This window comes from Lepisosteus platostomus, chromosome 11 (genome assembly GCF_059453375.1).
Source record: "Lepisosteus platostomus isolate fLepPlt1 chromosome 11, fLepPlt1.hap1, whole genome shotgun sequence".
In the NCBI taxonomy this organism is placed as follows: Eukaryota; Metazoa; Chordata; class Actinopteri; order Semionotiformes; family Lepisosteidae; genus Lepisosteus; species Lepisosteus platostomus.
Genome location: NC_142621.1, coordinates 13304514 through 13325539, shown reverse-complemented (window position 1 = coordinate 13325539; position 21026 = coordinate 13304514). Strand labels below are relative to the sequence as shown.

Genomic DNA, 21026 nt, shown 5'->3' with positions numbered 1-21026 from the left:
AAGATGCTATAAAAATGTCTTGGTGAAAAGAAGAAAAAATAAATGAACTAAATCACTTGATGTACTTAGTTTTCAAGGGATAATGTCCAAAGCATAATCATGTGCCAATAATGGAAGATCAAAAGGTTTGAACAAGAATGAGCAATACTTGAAGATAATATTCTTAAGGAATAGAAAGAAGAGAAGTTTTGAATTATAACAGAACTAGCAGAAGACTCAGGCGTCATCCATCAACAGTAAAAAGGTTCCTTTTGAAAACAGGAATTAACGGAGGAGTTGCAGCAAGTAAAGCTCCATTAAGAAATGTGAACAAGACAAAATGGCTAAGACACAACAAAACCTTGGTTATAAGCAACAGTTAAGCTTGGACAAAGTTCAATTCAAGTTATATACATCTCCATGCAGTTCTGGAAATTTGCTAATATAATTGAGATGGTACAACCAAATCGTGATCCAGCCTGCTGTCCCCAGTGATGAAAGTTCAAACTTAATCATATTGCAAGATAATGATCCACAGCACTCAACTGAAATAATTCAATTTTTGTAATATGAAAATGTTTTTCATGAAACTATTTGGATTGAGTAGTTTCAGTTTATGAATCTCAATAGTACAATGCAATTGTCTGATATTTTGTACAGCAGTGTTTACATAATCTCTATGGACAACTTTTCGGTGAACGTTCAATTGGAATAGAGCTCTCATTAAGTATTGAAAAGCTTGCAACGTGTTTAGCTACACCATAAACTGTAAGTCAAAATTGGATTTGTAACAACGGTGATTTGATAATGTCTATTGCTTCAGTCTGAAGTCTAATTAGATCTTACTCTTGGCTTACCTATGTCACTGCAATGACGCAGATGTTATAACTGCACAAAACTTAAATTCTGAGATGCCTTGAAACAGGATCCTAAATTTAACGTTTCAAGATTTGTCAATCTACACATATTGAATCTTTATAATCTCAGGTGGTGGCACCAGTTGACGGTTATGATACCTGCCCAGGACTGCTTATTTAGAACAAGGCATCATTCCAATCACTTCACAAGGGTTCAACGAACTGCAGAAACACTCACTGGACTTTGCCAGATTAATGCCAGAACTGTGCTGAGGCTATTATATGAAAGAGGAATCCATGTTCAATGATGTTTGCAATAATCATGTTTTGCTCCCTGACACATCCAAGTTTGACTTCAATGGCCTAAGCATCACATCAGGTTCAATGGTCTAGGGTGTTTGTATTATATCAATCACAACTTAAATTGATTTGAGCATCTCTGAGACATTATCCATCATCAGACTTGTGTGCCTGGCAGACACCCCAACAGAGTTCTGAGTGGGAGCTCACCCGAGTATGGAATGCCAGTCCCCAGTGTAAAACTAATTACATCATTCCAGCACTGTTGCAATGTAGTGATGACTGCAAGTAGTGAGCACATCTGGTATTGAATCTAGGTTTTCTCATTTGAAATGCAAATAAAATTGCTTGTAGCTGACTAAGGTGTAACACTTGAAAAAATGTTTTCTTCTGCTGGAGAGCACATTACACAAGTACAGTTTTCCAAAGCTTTTATACAACTATAGATCAACATACACAAACAAATTGTTATTTTACATTTGTCTGTTTAAATTAGGTCTCAGTAACATTCAGAAGTTTCTGGGAAAATAAAAACATTGTCCAGTAAAAACAGTATACAGATTTACTGAAAATATAAAGGTTTAAACAACTATGGGAGCATTGGTTCATTTTGAAAGCAAATCACATTGTGGCATAAAGCAAAGAATGTATTGATAAACAAGGATGTGCAGCACTGTTCTAATTATACATAAGCTTGTATTTGTGCTCATACTGCTAGTATTTTTAGACTTTAAAAATTTTTGAAGCAGTCCTACGTTGGTTCCATTAAATTAAATTCCTAGATGAAACCAGTTATATAGTATTGTGTCAGGCACTTTTCTTTCACAATCTATTAATCTACATTTATCATACAGACTTGGTTACCCATTGAGTTCTGTTACTATTAAATCAAAAGAGACCTGATTTAATAGTATCGGCGATACTTCATGGCGATTATTTCATGATGAACTGATACGCGCACACTCATTTTTTAACATTTTTGCTTAAGTCTAATTGGTTACATTTCTGATAATGCCTGAATAAAGTTGTTCTGAAACTGGATATTGATGGATATTGAGTTGAAACAAAATTAAAACTCATCTAATTTACCAGTCAATTTACCTGCAATTAATAATGTGACTCTGGGGGGGAACAGTGACACTGATTCTTTTGGACAAGGGCTAAGAACCATTGGCCTTGATAGTCACAGCTTATTCCCATAGTCTCTGGGAATAAAAGGGTGTGTCAGACAAAGCTCTGAGTTGTGAGACTGTGTGCTGTTCACCACAAAACATCTGTGTGCTTAAAAGAAAACAAGTCTGTTGGAGGAAAATAAACTGGAAAGGGCTGTAAACTACCTTTTGTTAGAGATAAATCATCTGGGGGAAAACAGGAATTTATCTGGCGTTTTGTTAAAGAACAGTTTAGTTTGTATAATGAGAGGATTTTGTTTCCCTTTACTCATGTAATAACATTGCTGAATCTTAAATCATGTGGAAAATCATTCCTATGCTACAGAATACATTAAAAGAACATGGCTTTATTGACCACCAACCCCAAACTGTCAAATTATATTTCATTAGATTAATTGTAAGCCACTGGAGGCAGCAGACAACTGAGAAAAAAAAGTTATCTAATATCAGAATGGACATTAGTTTTCTTACCTCCCTTAAGAGAAAATATAGCTTTGCATTTACAACAACTGGCGTACTGAAGTGTGCATAATTGCATGATATTTTCTTATAATAAAGTGTGTTGCTTTTGCCTTTGGCACACTGCAATGAAGTGACTACATACTGTACATTGCTGAAGGAACCAAAAATGGCTACCAAAGGTCTATTGATTCATAGCCTATAAATTTTGTTTTAAAGGTTTTAAAGCTGATTTAAATTTATTTTATAAGACACCGCCTCACTCCCTGTAAAATGACAGCTGCATTATTTCCTACAGCCACATCTCATCACATCTCAGCATTTAGCAAGGTTGGGTTTGGTCAATACTGGGAATGGGAGACCTCTATTAAAAAACCAAGTGTAAGCTATGTTGGTAGACCAGTAGACACTTTTCTCTGGATTTACATTTTATACAAAATGTCACAGTATCAATACAGGCACTGCCTTTCTGATGCAACATTAAACTGAGGTCCTAACTACTAAGAACACAAAACCAGCAATAAACAAGAGGTCATTTTGTCACACATGGTCATTAGAGATTCACTGTGACACTGCACTGTTTGTAAGATTAGGAGTTTTACCTCTGCTTCCCCTTTTAAACTCCACTTTGGTTTTTCACTATCTGGTCTCCCTCAATTAATGACACCCAGGTCAGTACTGCTTTATCTACACTTTAGTGGTAGATAAAGTGGTTCACATCCTATACTTGAAGCAAATATATTATTGTTATGAAACATTATAATATCATAGTATGGCTTATTTAAGGAAAACACTGAAAAAATAGTAATTAAATAATGTTCACACTTACATTTTCTTACCAAAAAACTCAAAACTCACCAAAGGTGGGCAAGGTGCTAGTTTTATCAAACAATACTGTGTTCAATTCCAACTTTAACCATTACCTTGCATTTGCAAATTCCATTTCCTGCAATCAAAAAAGACTTACCTACAATCCACCTCATTAGTTCTGCAGCTCTAAAAGATAAATCAGGAAGTTTATCCAAAGGCAAGAGGAGAAGATACATTATGACATGTGGACAATGATATACTCTATCAAGTCCCAGAATGCCACAAGTTAGCCAAAGAGGTAATCTATTACCCTAAGGTAATCTCCGGTGAGATCATAGAGAATTTGTTAGTCTTCCCAAGGTCAAGTGTCAGGTTGTTCCTGAAGCTGGCATTTCAAATTACCAGCTCTCTTTATTAAAAAGGATCTTTTAAATATTGCTGCTGATAAAATCCTAGGGCCACCACCTCTTTCTTTGATGTTTGTTTTTACAACCACTTCAGATCTTCCTCTATTGCAATATGCATAGTTAGATTCAAGGACAAACCAAATATATTCAAGGAGAAACCAAAAGACGGCCCCATCATCTCATATTGCCGGCCACTTAATCTGCTTAACCTTCTTATTCACAGCTCCCTTGACCACCCTCAGCAACCATTCACACCAGGCACTTTCCCTTGCAACAGAGCTCACTGTATCACCTGCAAGTATACATCCAACACCACACTCATTCAAGGCCCCTCAGGACAATTCCAGATCACTCAGATGACATCTTGTACCTCCAGTAACCTTATTTACTGTATCTCTTGCAGTAAATGCCCAGACATCTACATTGGAGAAACAGGAAGGAGACTCGGAGACCACTTCAGAGAACATGTTAAGGCTGTGAAGATTAAAGATTTCTCCAAGCTTATTGTTGCTCAATTCACTTCTGATGGCCATGATCACACTAATCACTCCATCTGTGTTCTCCAAAATGGTTTTCCTAACTCCCACATCAGAAAGACTACAGAAATTAAAATTATCCTACAGCTAGGATCACACCTTCCCCCTTATCTCAATGACAGACTAATTGCCTTCTAAATTCTCTCATTTCATTGAAGGTTTCATTTAACACCTCTCTTCACCTATCCTGACTTCACACTACCTGATTGGCCACTCTGCCTATCCCCTGCTCCCGCTCCTCCTCTCTCCCAGCTTTTGTTCTCCTGCTACGTTACCTTTGCTTACTGCCCAGTCTTCCTCACACCTGAAGAAGGCTCCACAGCCGAAACGCTGTGTTTTCTTTCTTCTCTTTTCAGCATGGAATAAATCTATTACTTATTCCTTTGCAGCCTACGCGTGCTGACGCAGCTACCCACCAAAACCAAAAGATTCTGTTATCCTTGTAATCTCATTGGCATGATCTTGAGTCTCAACACATTAGCTTGGCAAGCACTTACAAAAGTATAGTTTAGACTTCTTGTGCTAAGGAAAGGTTAAACAACTAATTATTACCGAGGCAAATGTATGAAGATAAGACCGGATATTTGTAACCTTAGATGTAAATTAATGATTATCTGTTGATCTGACTGATGCTCTTAGAACTAGCTAGCAAAACATGGTACCATCAGGAAAGGAAACTTGCAGATGAGAAATAATTTTTATATGAAGAACTACTTTACTGGATCTTTTACAAAGCTGATTCCCCTTAGGAAGAAAACAATTTAATCACTGCATGCCGATTCTTATTTGAATCGCACTCTTTGCCTTTGGAACTCCATCAAGGATTTTCCTCGACTGAAAACAAATCTGCAACAGAAGCCAACTCTCTCCACACCTTCCCCATACACCTGCATGTCGTTTTATTGTTTACTGAGGGCTCATGTATTTGGGGAAATAAAAGCAAAAGAACACATCTGCAAAAAGTAATTAGTACTATCACAGAAATATGATGAAATTATGCACAAGCCATTAGGGGAAATCCACTTGAAAATTGCTGCATCCATCATATTGGCCATCTATGCATTCTAACACACGTCACTATCTACACGGTCTTTTAAAAAAAATGTGGAATACCAGGCAAACAAATTATTTTCTTTGTGGCAGGCAGGAATAAGTTTCGAACCTATTTTGGTTAGATCCCTATGTTTGTTTGGATTATTTATATTATATAGAATGCCAAAAGCATAGGTTGCCTTTCATCTACATCTGGAATTGATAAAAAAAAAGTCCCTTGGCAGTTGGCCATTTTTGTTCCAAGAGTTCCTGCTTTCATTGTTTCAAATTTCTCAGTTGCCCTATATTAGCAGCAATATAACATTAATCACCTCTGAATTCAACAGAGCATATTCTACTTTTTATGATTCTCAGATTTATGGGAGGAAATGGGGTCTATTCCTGATGTATAGCTTGTTGAATGACACGTACAAATGATGACTAATTTCTATGCATGAATGATGAGCAAAAGATTGATATAAGAACACATCTACCAACAATTCCTATCAGGCTACAGTTGAGAGAATCAGCAGGTTATCAGTTTTATGATGGGTGCATACACCAATTTAACTGAAAGTTCAGACAAGAACATTTGCACATCTTGCTAGTTTAGTTCTTAAAGGTCAGTGGTCTTGCTCAGTGTTCTTGAAGCATCATCTGACACAACACACCCACACCCCTTTACACTCCACATGATAGTACTTTTTTGTTTATCCTGTGTCCAACAAAGCTATGAAACATCCAGTTATGAAAATGGCTAATTTAATTCCTTTACTTGATGACCAACTGCCCCTATATGATTTTGATCATTTTCATCATGTATTTCCACCAAAAAGAAGGTACCTTCTTCTCCTTTCCCACATCTTGCTCCTTCTTGACTTCATCCAGGTCTGTGACCCCACGGTTAAACTCATCAATTGTGCTATCGGGTAAGGGAACTTCCTCTGCGTCAATATCTGTCTCCTCTGCCACAGTTTTCTCTGCACCAGTCAACTGCCGTGCTAAAAGAAATATGTACTTAATTCAAACACTCTACAAAAAAACCAACAATTTATGAACTGACCTATTAAGAAAAAGAAGCAATGTATCCTTTGATATCCTTTGAAACAATGTATAAGATATAAGAACCTTTGATAAGAGCATAACATAGGCTGATTTAGACCTACAATATCAACTTTATTTTGAGGAAAAGGTACAAGTACTTTAAACAGAAGCAAGGTGTACTATAAACAGAGGAACAATCTTATTTTCAAAAATTGTACAATTCTTTGCATATGCTTGGGAATAGGCATTTTAGATTTCTCCTTACATGTTACTCTGTCACAATATATGAGTGGGTGTTTACTGTAAACTACATTTAGAAGGAAGACATAGAATACTAGCCTAGTTTACAATTGCTTTAAATGTCTTAACTGAGATAATGATAATCTCAAACCTTCACCAAAGAAATCCCAATGACAGCATTGCATTGTAAATGCTAACCCCGCCCACTCCCCTGTCTGCTTAAACACAGGGTGTCTAAAGTAAATACAGAGGCTACATATGAAACCTTTACTTGGGAAGTTTACTTTTGTTTTAGGAGCTGGATATATTAAATATGACAGAAAGTGAAGGAAAACAGTTTAATTTTAAAAGAACAAAATGTACTGGTTACCTGGACTGGTTTTTTGTTTTAATGTTTCAATGGCTCATGTAAGAAACGATGTACATTTCAAGAATACAGATTTCTAAGACAGTAATTAAGTTCTGGGTCATACTCTTTCACCTGAATATATCATTTAGTCAGTCTGTACCTGGCACATCCGATTCGTCACTGTTCTTTTCACTGTCTCCATCCTCCTGGCCATCTGCATTCTGCTGGGTGTGCTGCAGACTGAGTTTGTGACAGACCTCAAAGGCCTGGCCAACTGTTCTTACAATTCTCATGGCTTGACTCTATGGAAAAAAGAAGAGCCTATCATCAATAGCTTCAATCCTCATGTACAGTAGGTGATACTTAGTCATACAAATGTCTGAGTCATTTTGAGTAAATCTTTTTTTTTGTCAGAAGACAGGTATACAATTTGACATTGAAAAAAATTAAGATCCCTTGCAGATGGTTTTAGTTTTTCCTAAGACAGCACTGGGCTTTCTATCACACCATATGGTTAAGCACATCAACGGAATGCAAATTTGTTTTCTGGTTATGGTAAACTTTTAACTTGGATATCAGACCTCAACAAATTTAATTTACAAAAAAGTACAGGACCCAGGGTATCCCACTTGACAACTGATGGAGCCTTCTCTATTGGTATTTTACTTAAGATTAAAATGATCCAGCAGACCTTATCTTCACCTTATTCTCCATCATCATTTTCATAAAGGGGTTTTACTTTGAATTTTCATGACACGGCCCTCAGCACATACTATTATGGAAAGGAAAAACTGCCTGAATTATTACAGAAGAATACATCTATCTCATGACTAAATGTCACAAGATGAATCAATTAATTAACACTAAAGGACAACTTCAGCTGCTAATCAATTTGAAGCTCAATTATCTTCAGAGAATACTTCCTTCTTGACTTCCTATCTCTCCACAGCAAAGTCAAAAGCTTATGAACACCCAAGGGGATACAGCACAGGACTAAAGAACACTAAAATAACTGCCGCCTCATGATAAATTTGTCTTTATAAGATGTCAATTACCAAATAAACCATTCAAAACGTCTTAGAGACATATCCCACTGTTCTTATATGCAGGTGGATGCTGCACATTGGTGGTGGTGGAGGGGAGTCCCCATTACCTGTAAAGTGCTTTGAGTGGAGTGTCCAGAAAAGCGCTATATAAGTGTAAGCAATTATTAATTATAATTATTATATCGTTATTCACTGTATCATTACAAAGAACTAAAAATAAAAAACAAATTTTAAACATCATGCTATATCAAATTTCATGAGTTTGTATAGTTTATCTTGAGCTATAAAAGGTAAGAAATCTAAATATTAACTATTTAAAATTATAATTTGCTTATGTACCAGAATATCAAGAATACTCTTATTGAACAGAATATAGTACACTGAGACAGTACAGGATTTTAATACTAAATTTTAAAACAATTGCTAAATACATCAAAGGTAAATCTAAAGAATGTAAAGTATCCATGAGCTGTTATATACAGTAGAGTAGAAGAAAACTAGGCCCAGAATTTTCTAATTACTCTGAATGGTATCGAAATGCTGAACTTCAATGATTACTTATGTGCCTTTGTTAAATGAACCAGTAGAGGCTATGAAAATCCAAAGAGCAATTTACTCCTATGGGTTGTAATGCTATTTCCATCTCGATTGCCTTGTTCTGGTAATATATTTGATGTGTCACAATCAATATGAATAACAGAAATCTCTCGTGTCTACTGAAGGGAAAAACAGCAGAATTAAATGTCAATGCTATACTGTGCAATTATATTTACCTGTGGGTCATATACTGAGAGGAATTAAAAATGCAAAAAATACGTATTTGAGTGCATAGTATTTTTTGCATTTTTAAGGCCTCTCAGCATATATTCTGTTGTACTGTATTTAGTAAACCTATTAAATGGTCCAGCTCCACATATTAGCATTTTAACTGTAGCAGTCCCAGTTTTAGAATAGTACTGCGTACCTATTTGTTTTCTCAGGCTTTGAGTGAGAATATTACCAGTTTGCTGTAATAGAATATAGAGCCAAAACACCTGTTCCCTCTCATTTGCATCTGGTTTAATTATTTACTCATTAAATTCGGGAACATACTTGCCACAAATGAACAATTCCTCATGAATATAAACTCTTTGTAGACTGCATTCAACTAGAGCAACTTCAAATGCATTAAAAAAAACTCAGTGGGGTTCTCTCTAAGGGTGCTTGTGAGCTGCTTCTTTTTCAATTTCTTGTCCAGGTAGCTATGCTTCTGTAACTACTTTCTCCACATACTATGTATCAACTAAATAGGTGTGTGAAGTATACATAGAGAAAGTGTACATATATATATACACTGAGACAGACTTATGTTGCATTTTAATGCTTCTCAGTATACACTTAAAAATACTATAGTCAGGTTTAATCGAAAATACCATAAATTCCACCAGTCAAGCACATAAGTTAGATGCTTCACAACTACACCACAAATCATCAGAACAGGCAATAAAAGAAACATCATGATTGCTCACAGACTAGACATTTCCTTCAGAAATTATGAGACTAATAAAGAGGCTTAAATTATGAAGTAATTTTCTTTAATCTGTTTTTCTTTATTCTTAATATATCTCTCCAGACTAATGTAGATGAATAATGAACAGCCCTCACTGTCCACTAATTTTCATTGGACTCTATCTTGGTGATAGAATTCTAATGACACTTCTTTCAGCTGTTGCCAGTTACACTTCAACCACTATTAACGCTGCAAATGTGGCAGCAAGTAACCTTCACATTCCTTCTTTTTCTTCCTTAAATTGCTAATGATATCCAAGTAACATGTAGACTCGGAAATCAGGAAATTGACAGGACTAGGTCCCACAATAGTATTAACATTCTAATTAATTCTCTGAGGTGATGGTAACATGCCCTGCTAAAGACGCCACAATTAATTTTATTCCCACAACCCATTTTGTGTGGTAGAAGTCTCTCAGGGAAGATGTAAAGGAGTCCTGTAGGCTCATGCTCATTATTTACGTGTTACCTTTCCTGGAAATAAGCAGTAAGGGGGACCTTTTGCAATGTCATAAATTTACCTGCTTCTATCTGCTGATTCCAACTTTTCTATGTTTGGCAATAAACTATGAGAGAAAAGGTGCTTAATACTTTGTCTGCAAAAGCTATGAACAGATTAACTGATACTATGGTAAAGTAAATATTAAGTTAGTGACATGACATCTATCAGTTTCTGCAACAGGAAATAACAGCATGATTGAAGTCTCCTAGATACCAGAGTCAGGGCCTGAATTAATCACAGATTGGTCACCCCTCTCAACTTAGTCATTTCCTGATAGAAGTTTTATAACAGATCTGTTGTTTAAGAACACAGACATTATCATCTTATATTCTAAAAATACAAAACCTTTATGTATTTAAAATTTAGAAAGAAAAGGGAGAAGCTGGCAACCTACATATACTAAACAATTACATTTTCTGGAATGTACATGAATGAATCTCTGTCCAGAAGTGCTAGGACCTGTCCAGTGCTCTCAGGGACAACAAAGCCCTGAGAAAACCAGAATTTCTAAGTTTGTGCTGCAGCTTGGCACTACAGTCCAAAGACGATCTTAGAAAAAAGCCTCTGGCAGAAGATCAGAAAACCAACCAAGCAGCATGTGGCACATGGGAAAAAAAGAGGCTTATGGAAGAGATCATGACATTGTTTCAACTATGCAAGAATAACCACAAGAGGGCAAATTTCCGTTTCAAGCAGGATATCCAAAAAGAACAAAAAAACTGATTTGTTTACACTGCATTGAAAAACAGCCTTTTGAAAAATATTTTACCTTACCTTTTTCTTAGACTTGAAAACATTGCAGCGGAACACGTTACTTTGACCATCTCGTGCAATGTAGCTGAAGATTTTTAGGTCCTGGGAATCATGAGACACATAGAATATCCTGAAAATTAAAAACCGAGTACGTTAATTGATATCATAAACCTTAACTAGAAAACAATGTGGAGAGGCAACCTTTGTTGCAGTCTTTCTCCCTAGGGCTAGTGTGAGAGTTAAAGCTAGCATAAATGTTACAATTAAAACTAAGAGCTAGCAGCTAACAACAGGGTGAGAACTAAGGCTAATTGTAGGGTATTAAATTGTATTCTAACAGTATTGTGCTGAACAAAATAATTTAGCTTCTATGTTTTGGGAATTAACTTGAGAAAGCCAATGCAGTAAAGTTTTGTAGGAAAGCTCCCACAAAGGTGAAGAGCAAGTTTTGACATCAGAAAAAGTCATCTGTCCTGTGAAATTGCAAAAGCACCCATTTTCTTTAAACAACACTTGATCAGATAAGGTTTCATTCACTTACTAGTTCTGCTGAGCTAATCTATATTTCACTAAAGAAAGTTAGAAATGAAATGTTGTTCACATAAAAACATTCCAGGGGCAGGGGCTGAAGCTTCTGGCTCTCCCTGGATCAGCCCTCACTGTCTCGAAGTTTACGTGACTTTCCGAAGATGAGATTGGAAAAAAAAAAAGCAGGGCTCTTTATTACTTCAGTTTCTACAAGCCGAGAGTATGAACATGCCCAGTGAACTGAAGAATTTAAAAAATAACATTACCAAGTAACAAAACTTCAAAATCAGCTCCTTCAAAATAAGAGGAGAAAACATTCACAACACTGTAATGGTAAAGAATGGGAAAGCAGACTGTTTGGTATTAAAACAAATGTCTATTTAATCAGATTTTGCTGCCAAACAGAAGAATCAGTATAACCAAAAGAGAGTAAATTTATCTGACACACTGGAACCTGAGAAGCAAATTCCATTCAAGTAAAGAAGATGCAATGAGTAGTGGTGCTACTGAGACATAAGTATTTATACTGGAACATTCAGACACAAAAACCTAACCTACAGTAAATGAATCAAGGGTCAGGGCTGGTTTACAGTTTGCAGACTTTCACACACAACCCAAGTCCATTATTTCAGCTAGACATTATATTAGACATACTTTCAACAAAATTACATTTGATAATTCACTGCTTCCTTTAGTGTAGATGCCCAGAGTATTGAGTCAGCAGTTTGTCAGTGCAGACATGCTACTAAAGATGACATATCATTTCCAATGCGTTTATTCTCCTACACACAAACGTACCAAAGTGAATTCATACAATTAAAAAAATGAAGAAAAAGGCAATAAAAACAGAAAAGGCATTTAGAAATGTTTTAGTAATAATATATTACTTAGAAACTGTTTAAGATTCTTCACTGTGCCAAGGTAAAAAAAACAGTAACCTGAAACAAGCATTTTCACAGTGCAAAAATATATACTCGTGAAGGTCTATCTACAAGATGACTTCTCTGATTATTCATTCTGTGTCTTAAAATAATTGTACCAAGTGCTAAGAAAACCCACACATTTAATGTAAGTACAGTGCATCTCAAGATCTCAATTTAAATGAAAACACCACGCTGTCTAGAATTTGGTTTCTTTCAGACAGCTGTTTATTGTAATTTGAAAAATACTTCAAATGTATTGTAGAGATTTGAAGCAGAAAGTATTTTGTAGATAATGGTCTATAGCACAGCATGCACTCACTGACACTGGTAAAATATTGATGTTCATTCTTTGTTTTCTTGCAGTCAGGTTTGTCTCGTAGGGTTTTTGAGTCTATACAGGGTAAGTCAGAATAGGATAGCAAAGGTCATCCTTAATTTAAAAAAGCATAAATCTAGGATGAGCAAACTATTATCACTCCTGGGAAATGAAAGGGAGATTTATGTCATCCTCTGGTAAAATAAATATCATTAAAATACTATACAGGACCAACTGGCTAGCAGGGTTGGATGTTTTTCAAAAAGAGGCAATGTATTTGAGCCGCTACATGTCAATTAAAAGTCCAAAAATGTTATGTATAATTTTTTTAAGTGGCATCCCATCCAGGCTGCATCCTGCCTTGTGCCTGTTGTGTTGCTTGCTGGGATAGGCTCCAGCTCTCCCGCAAACCCTGAATTGGATAAAGTGGTTAGACAATGAATAGATGGATTTTATTAAGTCCTAAAACAGCTTTTTTCAAAATGGTTATACACTACACAGAAAGAAATGTTAGGGGAAGAATGGAAATTTCTTCCCATTGTATATATTTTTACTAAGAACATCTTCATTATAATAGTTTTCATCTGCCATTCTACAAGATGAGTCATACGAATTAGCTCGCCATAATGTCTAGGCTTACAATTAAATTTAGAATTGGTATTTAATATGTGAAGACAAAGCAAGCTGCCCCTGCACAAATTTGGAGTCTTAAACCAAAATTAATGCCAAAGATGTTGCCAAGAATGTTATTAAACTGGAAAGAAGTGTGGTACTGTACTGTATGCCTGAGCACACAAATCACTAAAAAAAGTACTATACAAAGACACTTAGTTCTGTAGCCTTACTCAATTATCTATAAAAACTAGTGCGTGTTAACCCACTTTCCACTGCACGTAAAGGATGTTTCAGTGTTTATGAGATAAATTACCAAAATAATAATAATAACTTTTATTTATAAAGCACCTTTACAAACCCAAGGACAGTGTACATGGTAATAAAATGAAAAGAAAATGTACAAGAAAAAAAACAAACAAGAACATACAGGATAAAATGCAGGGCACTCAGACACAGGCCCTAGAAAATTGAGATTTGAAAAGAACCAAAGAATTTGTCTCAGAGTCAGAGGAAGGGCATTCCATAACAATGCAGTAGCAACAGAAAAGACATGGTTTCCAAAAGTCCGAGATTTAGTCTTAGTTACAGGGAGAAAAGTACAAGCCTCAGCTGAATGTAGCCTTCGGGAGGGAGTGTAAACATGGAGGAGTTCAGAGATGTATGATGGAGCCAGATTACTTAAAGCCTTAAAGGTCAGTAATAAGATAGTGTACTGAATAAGTGATTTCATAGGCATCCAATGCAGATTCTTAGGTGTAGGAGTGATATGCTGCTAAGGTCTGGTGTTCGTTAGAAGTCAAACTGCAGAGTTTTGGATATATTGCAATTTATAAATGAGAGTGTTAGGGAGCCCACAGAAAGAGTTTAAAAAAATCAAGCCTTGATGTGATAAATGCAAGAATCAGGCACTCAGGATTGGACATAGAAATGCTGCCACATTAGGCAATTTCTGTAGGTGATTCATGTAGGTGCTGTAAAGACATGAGGGATCAAGTTTGACTCTCAAAATCCTGATTACGGCTGATGAGTGAATGGAGAAGCCATCCTTGATTACTGTGAAGCTCTCCAGCTTTTCCAGCTGACATTTGCTGCCCACCAGTAAAACTGCTGTTTTGTCAGTGTTCACCGTTGACATAACAAATCTGTCCTGCCTGCTGACAAGTGACAAGTATACATCAATGCTGTGTTTGTCCAAGTTCAAAGGCGATAAGCATTTTCACCAGCCTTGTCAGAGTGCACAAGTGCCATAATCCTTTCTGCATTGTTAATACTTTCTCTCAGTCCTTGTTCACATAGGCTCCTCCTTCTTTCAGGGCTAGCATCAGTACATCTGTTGTCAAAGGGATACTTTATGCCGTCTATGGGCAGTTCAAGTTGAAGGCAGTTCAAGTTGTCTTCTAGGGCTATATAATTCCTAATTTAAAAAGTTAACTTTTCTTTACACTAGTATCTATCTTTAGTAGATCTGAACATTTCTGTTTTTTTAAAGATACTAAAGATGTCTAATGACTGACATAACTAAAACCTGTACAGTGGGATGAAAAGAATTAGAATTGGATTTATAATCTGTTGGATTCTGATTAAACCAACATACTAATTCACTACCAAGTTTAAGGAACACATTTACTCAGCTTTTGCACAGGATTTTCTAGCTTTTACCCAATGCAGCATTTTTAAGACAGTAGCTCATATCCTACTTCTACCTTTCTAAAATATTTATGAAGTATTGACTTCATTTCAACTAGTATTAATAGTGATTTACATACAGCAATTAATGAATGCAAAAGTAACTGTTACCCTTTGAGAAATTCTAAAATGTATGCAATGACATTTACGCAGATCACAAAACTCTGGAAAATGTACTAGCATTTAAAAACTAAAAATCATAATTCATTGGTGGGTCTGTAGGAATGAAAAGAAGTGCAATTACAATTATAGGTCTGTGATGAAAGAGGATTTTAAAGATTTCCGACAGCATAAAGCAGGGATTACAAGGTTCTTAAATACAGAGGTACACAGTGCAGAAAACATCCGCTTAGCAGCATTACAGAACTTTAAATTATTCCATTGCTCTTTCAAATTGAGTTTAAAAAGACAGAAGGGATGGTTTTAAATTCATGTTATAGCTGCTTATTTTATTGTCTCATAAGAAACCTATGCACTGTAACATAGCTTTCTTATGAGACAATGAAATAAGCAGCTATATCACTGTAAAATACAGTGCTTGTAAAAAATACCAACTGGACCAAAAAATATCACCTTTGTCCATTTTATGCTTAAAAACACCACGTTTGTAAATAGGAATGGAACATTTGTGGTTGATGCAAGAAGAAATTATTTCAAGGGCTACTACAGTATAAACGTGAAAGTTGATTACTATCCATAGGAATATTGAACATGAACGTGACCCATCATGTTAGTTTGATTAATGACGGCTTATTCAGCCACTTCTCGAAGGATCCCAGGAATCCATTTCAGAAACATGGCAGGGCACAATGTTCCAGACATGTTCCATAATGCTCCAGCTTTCTCATCTTAGATGTTGAACTTGATAAGAAACAATAAGGTTTTTCTCGAGAAAGGAAAATCTTTTATCTTAAGAGTGTTAGTAGGCGTGGTAGAGGCAAAAAGACCTTTACGCCTGCAAATTAAAGATACCCCAAATTCTTAAATTTCCAGAGTGAAAAAAATATATTTACAAAATAATTTTGCAGACATGTTTGGGTTCTTCATAAGCTGAGCAACATCACTGCGGATGTACTGTTCTTCCAAGAACGCTTTGGCTCTTTTTCACAATACAGTATCCATTATATCTCCCTATGACACCTGAAGCTGCAATATTTAATTTTAGCTATGAAACCATATTGAGACCATTTCTGATAACCTTTTAATTACAGTACACGTCTGTTGGAAATGTGAAGGATGGAAAAGGGGAAGAAAATTTGACTTCGAAGCTGCTGAAATGGAAGCAGAGGAGTGACAATTAGCTGTGACCTCATTCCCCCAAGTCTGCACACTGACAGAGATCTAACGAAAGACTATTTTATCCTTTAATTGTCTCTCTTATCTCAAAAGCCAGCTTCTTATCAGTCAAGATGTTTTATACTTGGAGTTTTGGGAATTGGGGTCAGTTGTGAACGTGACTGCTGATAAATCACCTGGAAAAATATTTGGACCTATAACATGAAATGTGTCCTTATTAACTTTTTTTTTCTGTGATTTAAAGGGAAATGCTACCACTCAAAGAAAGAAGGATATGGTGGCCTACCAAAAGTAGTTTAACAAATTCACTCCATTTTGCAATATTTTTAAGTGGGATAGCTTCAGGTTGGGGAAAAGGACAGTAAATAGGCTGATGCCAAACATTAAGTGACAATCACTGTGTAAGGAGCATGCTGAATTGCAATATTTAAAAACAATATGCGTGTTTGAACACACTGTGTTTACTTTGCTTATACAGATCACGTATGACTTCAGATACTTCTGAAACTGATGTATGTTTGTTTATAACAATAACCTCCTTGAACATCATCCATTTGTCTTGAAGACAGGATATTTTGTAGCTGCAAGCTATACTCTCTTTGAAGATATTATAACTTTCCACTCAGCTACCACTTATCAATTTAGACAGACTTTACCAGGAGGTGGTTCTGCGTGATTCAAACGTATTGGGGAATTATGACCAGTGTTTAGAGTGCAATCACCATTGTTGTTCATAAATGGCTGTTTCATGCTCACAGTCACCAATTAACTTTTCACGGGCTTCCATGGGAGAATCCTTCCCTAGGTTTGCAGAAAATCCCAGACTCATAAATTACCTATAGCAGGGCCACTGTACAGCCCACGAGGCCAATTTCTAGGATAGGACATGCTAAACTACAGATTGACACAGAATGACCAATTCAATTCCAAAACCCTGGCAAAAACCCACCACAAGATTTTGCTTTTTGTGTAGCTGAAGATGGAGATCTGCTCTTTCTTCTGAAATAAGGCTAAACATTTAATTTGAATAATCCACATTTACAGTTATATCCCCTTGGAGGGGCAGTCAGAAGATTTGGAAGCTTTCATAGTACTGACATTCTAAATATTCTCGATGCTTACAATCACTCCAATGCAAGATGTATTTCATGTATGATTACATCTCCACCTTCCCAAGAAAATTAGCAATTTACTGAATAAATCTCTCAAGTTTTCATATCTAAATCTTCAGATGGGAACCCTAGAAGCAACAAGGAATGTCCCATGTGCACACATCTATATAATGCAACTAAAGATTCAATTTCTATGGCAGCTGAACTATTGTTTTGACTGAAATAGCTAAATGTAATCATTGTTGTTAAAAACTCACCAAGGTCATTCAGATTGTTTTAACTATGCATCATAGAAACAAGTGTAACTGTTTTGCATGCTTGGCCAGGAGATAGGAGATTCAGTGTTAGTGATTTACATTTCAGCAATTTCCTTACAGACAAATCAGGGTGTAAAAAAAATCAATAGTATATGAAGTAGTCATAGCACATTATTATTCAATAGCTTTACTGGGATTGATTTAGTTTTCTCAAATGTTTCATTTTGTAAAGCAATAATTAAAAATGGCCTACATATGTGGAGATATATTTCACCAGACATATACTGTACTGCTGTGTGAAATTTTTAGATATATATTGTATCTCAGATTACATGCATATTATGAGCATCAGTATTCTCAAAGCTACCACTAGTACTTTATACTCTGGTTTGGATAAGAAGAACCCAACTATGTCACTTATCCATCTTTAATTCATATTGATCGGAATCATCAAATACCTGATAAAGTTAAATAAGCAGCCAGCATGAAGCATTGTAGCAGCTAATCCATCACAGCTATTAATCAAATCTGAAATTTGAGATTGTGTTATTAGCCAGGGCTGTCTGGAATTGCTCATTAAGATCTTGTATTTGTCACTACAACTACATAAAGCTAAAATGTTGCTTTTTGAGCTGTTAAAACAGCTTTGTCAAAACACATAGAATTGTGTTTCTGAATATGGAAGGAAAAAAAAGTGAAAAGATATACAAAAGATGTGAACATTTTGCACAGTAGTGTTCTGTACCTTTAATTCCAAGGGCTTCTTTCATGTTATTACTGGTATGAATTCCTACCATAAACTGGAAAAGTCAATCGTGGTATAAAGTGATCTTTTGCTATTGAAATGTGGCAAAATCCCTCAACACACCATGAAAATCTTTCACTTTGGTGGAAAAACTCATTTTACCGACTGTTGTGCTACAGTAAAATCCCTTTATTATACTGAAAAAAATAAATGACTCTCGAGAGCAGTGCTTTACTTAGAACACCATTTGCTACTCTCAGAAATCACTAGCTCATGATGAAAAAATGGAACTGCTCATGCAGCAGATCAAATCCAATTATTTCCAAAATTCATGACATTTGTGTAATTTACTTTTTTGGTGATAAATACATACTGATTGCTTTAATCACTTGCAATGTAACTTTCTAGACATTTGTGAAAATGTGTCAAGAATAAGGCTAGTCTGTCAATAAAAATAATACAATCACAAATTAACTTAAAACTGATTTAATTATTTTTACAACTTTGCCCTAGCTTGGAATTGTTTTACAAGCAGTAAAATCAATATATAAAATGCATCATTAAAGCACTGCTGAAAGAACATCCTTCCTCTTTTTAGATTTTTAAAATTCTACAAACTGCTGAAATTTTAAAAACTAAAATTCTGAATTTGATAAAATAGAACCACTCACCCCACAAAGTTCAACAACATTACAAACATTTTGCAGTGCCTTACATGCCTGTCTTTCAATTCCCACACCTGCTGCCAAAAGTAAAATGATGATTAACAAAACTGCGATTTAAGAAAAATCACTATTCCTAAAACTTGTGCTTTCTGAACAATATTTCTTTTATCTGTTTAAATCAAACAAATAACACGATGACACTCTAAATTTCATAATATTTAATGTTTCAATGGAACCAGTCATCTGTTTTGTTTAGGCTTCTCATGGGCCTTATCTTTAAAAATACATATTTACCAACACATTGCCATTATCAGGGTGTGAACATTCTGAGATCACTGCTACAGCAGGAACACGACACCCACATACAGAGGAAAACATTAACACAGTAACTACTATTTCAAATGAGAAGGTCACAGACGGAGTCGGATTCTTTCTAAATGTTCTTTTTTCGTAGATGTACAGCAGGGCTTTGGCAGTGAGCAAGGGGAATTAATCCGAGCTGACGTGTTTCATTAATCTCCTTTTAATTAGACCATTTACACTCAGATCAAAGATACCACTTCCCCATTATGGAATTCCTACTGTCTTCACGACACTTAGTGAGTCAAATAGAAAACTCCAGGTCAAATAACCAAACAGAAGCCACAGTGGTTCCTTGTACATTTGATCCTTCAGTTAAAGAAAAAAAAAGCCCCGCAGAACTTTTCATAAAGAAATACCCAATTAACTTTCTACTTTCAAAGATTTTAAAATATTTTTTTAATAAACTCATTCATTGCTTATAAATAGTGCGGTAGATGTATGTGATTCTAATAAAAAATTTTCGACCGAATTTAAGGCAAAAAATACAGCTACATATGAGGTTAAATGGAATATTGCCTTTTTTCCCCATAGAAGAAAAGCTGGTACATTATGTTAAAAATAAATGGGCTAGAGTTTTAGAATTCAAATTCCATTGAAGTCAACAGTCAAATTTATCAGTCTGATATTTTCTGAGATTCTGAAAGCTCAAAATATTTTCAGTACTTTTACTTACAGATTAAACCATGCAGCAAGAGGTGATAGAGTTACAAACTACGTAGGTGGTCTCAATTTAGCTATCAGGTGAAGCAGAAGTGACTGAGACATTCTTAAATAGACTGTCATTCACGGACAGAACACTGGAATCTGCTCTGCCTGTTATTATGGCACATCAGCAAAGGTTTTTGAGGAAGCAAAACATTTAGCAAAGCAACAGTGTTAATTGCCCAATTTACAATTTATAGAATTATACTACAAAATCTCAGTTTAACTATGACAAGAACAATTCCAGCAAAATTGTATAACTTCACATCTAAATACAAAGTAGTTATTAGGGTAATTATTTTATATTACAACATGAGGCAAATTCACAAATGCACATTTAAAAAAAGGGTAGCATTAGATCTCAGGGCTTTGGCAGTAATCATCTACCCAAGCCAGTTATTTGTATTTTGACTCAAAATTTAGCATTCAGACTACTTGCAGAGTAGTTGAACCTTATCCGAGGAATACTGTAAAAAGCATGGGTGCATTTGCCATGAAAAAAATTAAAATTAGGTGCTGTGTCTGCCAAATTGCTAATGTAGTTGGAAATCTGTGCTATTCTGGAGTTCTGTATAGTATGCCAAGCACCCATGTTTAATTAACATGCCACAATAATGCTTTGAAATCTTAATATGGATATGGACTTGGTTGATTACACCTTATGATTCAAGTATTTCAGGTTGTTACCCAAATAAAACTGAAAAGCTTTTAAAGAGTGAGAAGTAAAGAAATGTATTATTCAGAATTCACCCCCTACCTACTACAGTATATCCAGCAGGCAGAA

General features: G+C 35.5%; 1 protein-coding gene across 3 annotated transcripts in view; it reads right to left on the bottom strand.

Moving 5' to 3' along the window:
- nos1apa (nitric oxide synthase 1 (neuronal) adaptor protein a) overlaps positions 1-21026 on the bottom strand; it is a 113553-nt gene that overhangs the window by 39440 nt on the left and 53087 nt on the right. For all 3 annotated transcript variants that reach the window (XM_088598490.1, XM_088598491.1, XM_088598492.1), the window contains exons 5-7: positions 11056-11164; positions 7346-7487; positions 6396-6553 (exon numbers count right to left, since the gene is read on the bottom strand). In XM_088598490.1, coding sequence (XP_088454616.1) covers positions 6396-6553; positions 7346-7487; positions 11056-11164 — 409 coding nt within the window. The remainder of the gene's footprint in view (positions 1-6395; positions 6554-7345; positions 7488-11055; positions 11165-21026) is intronic.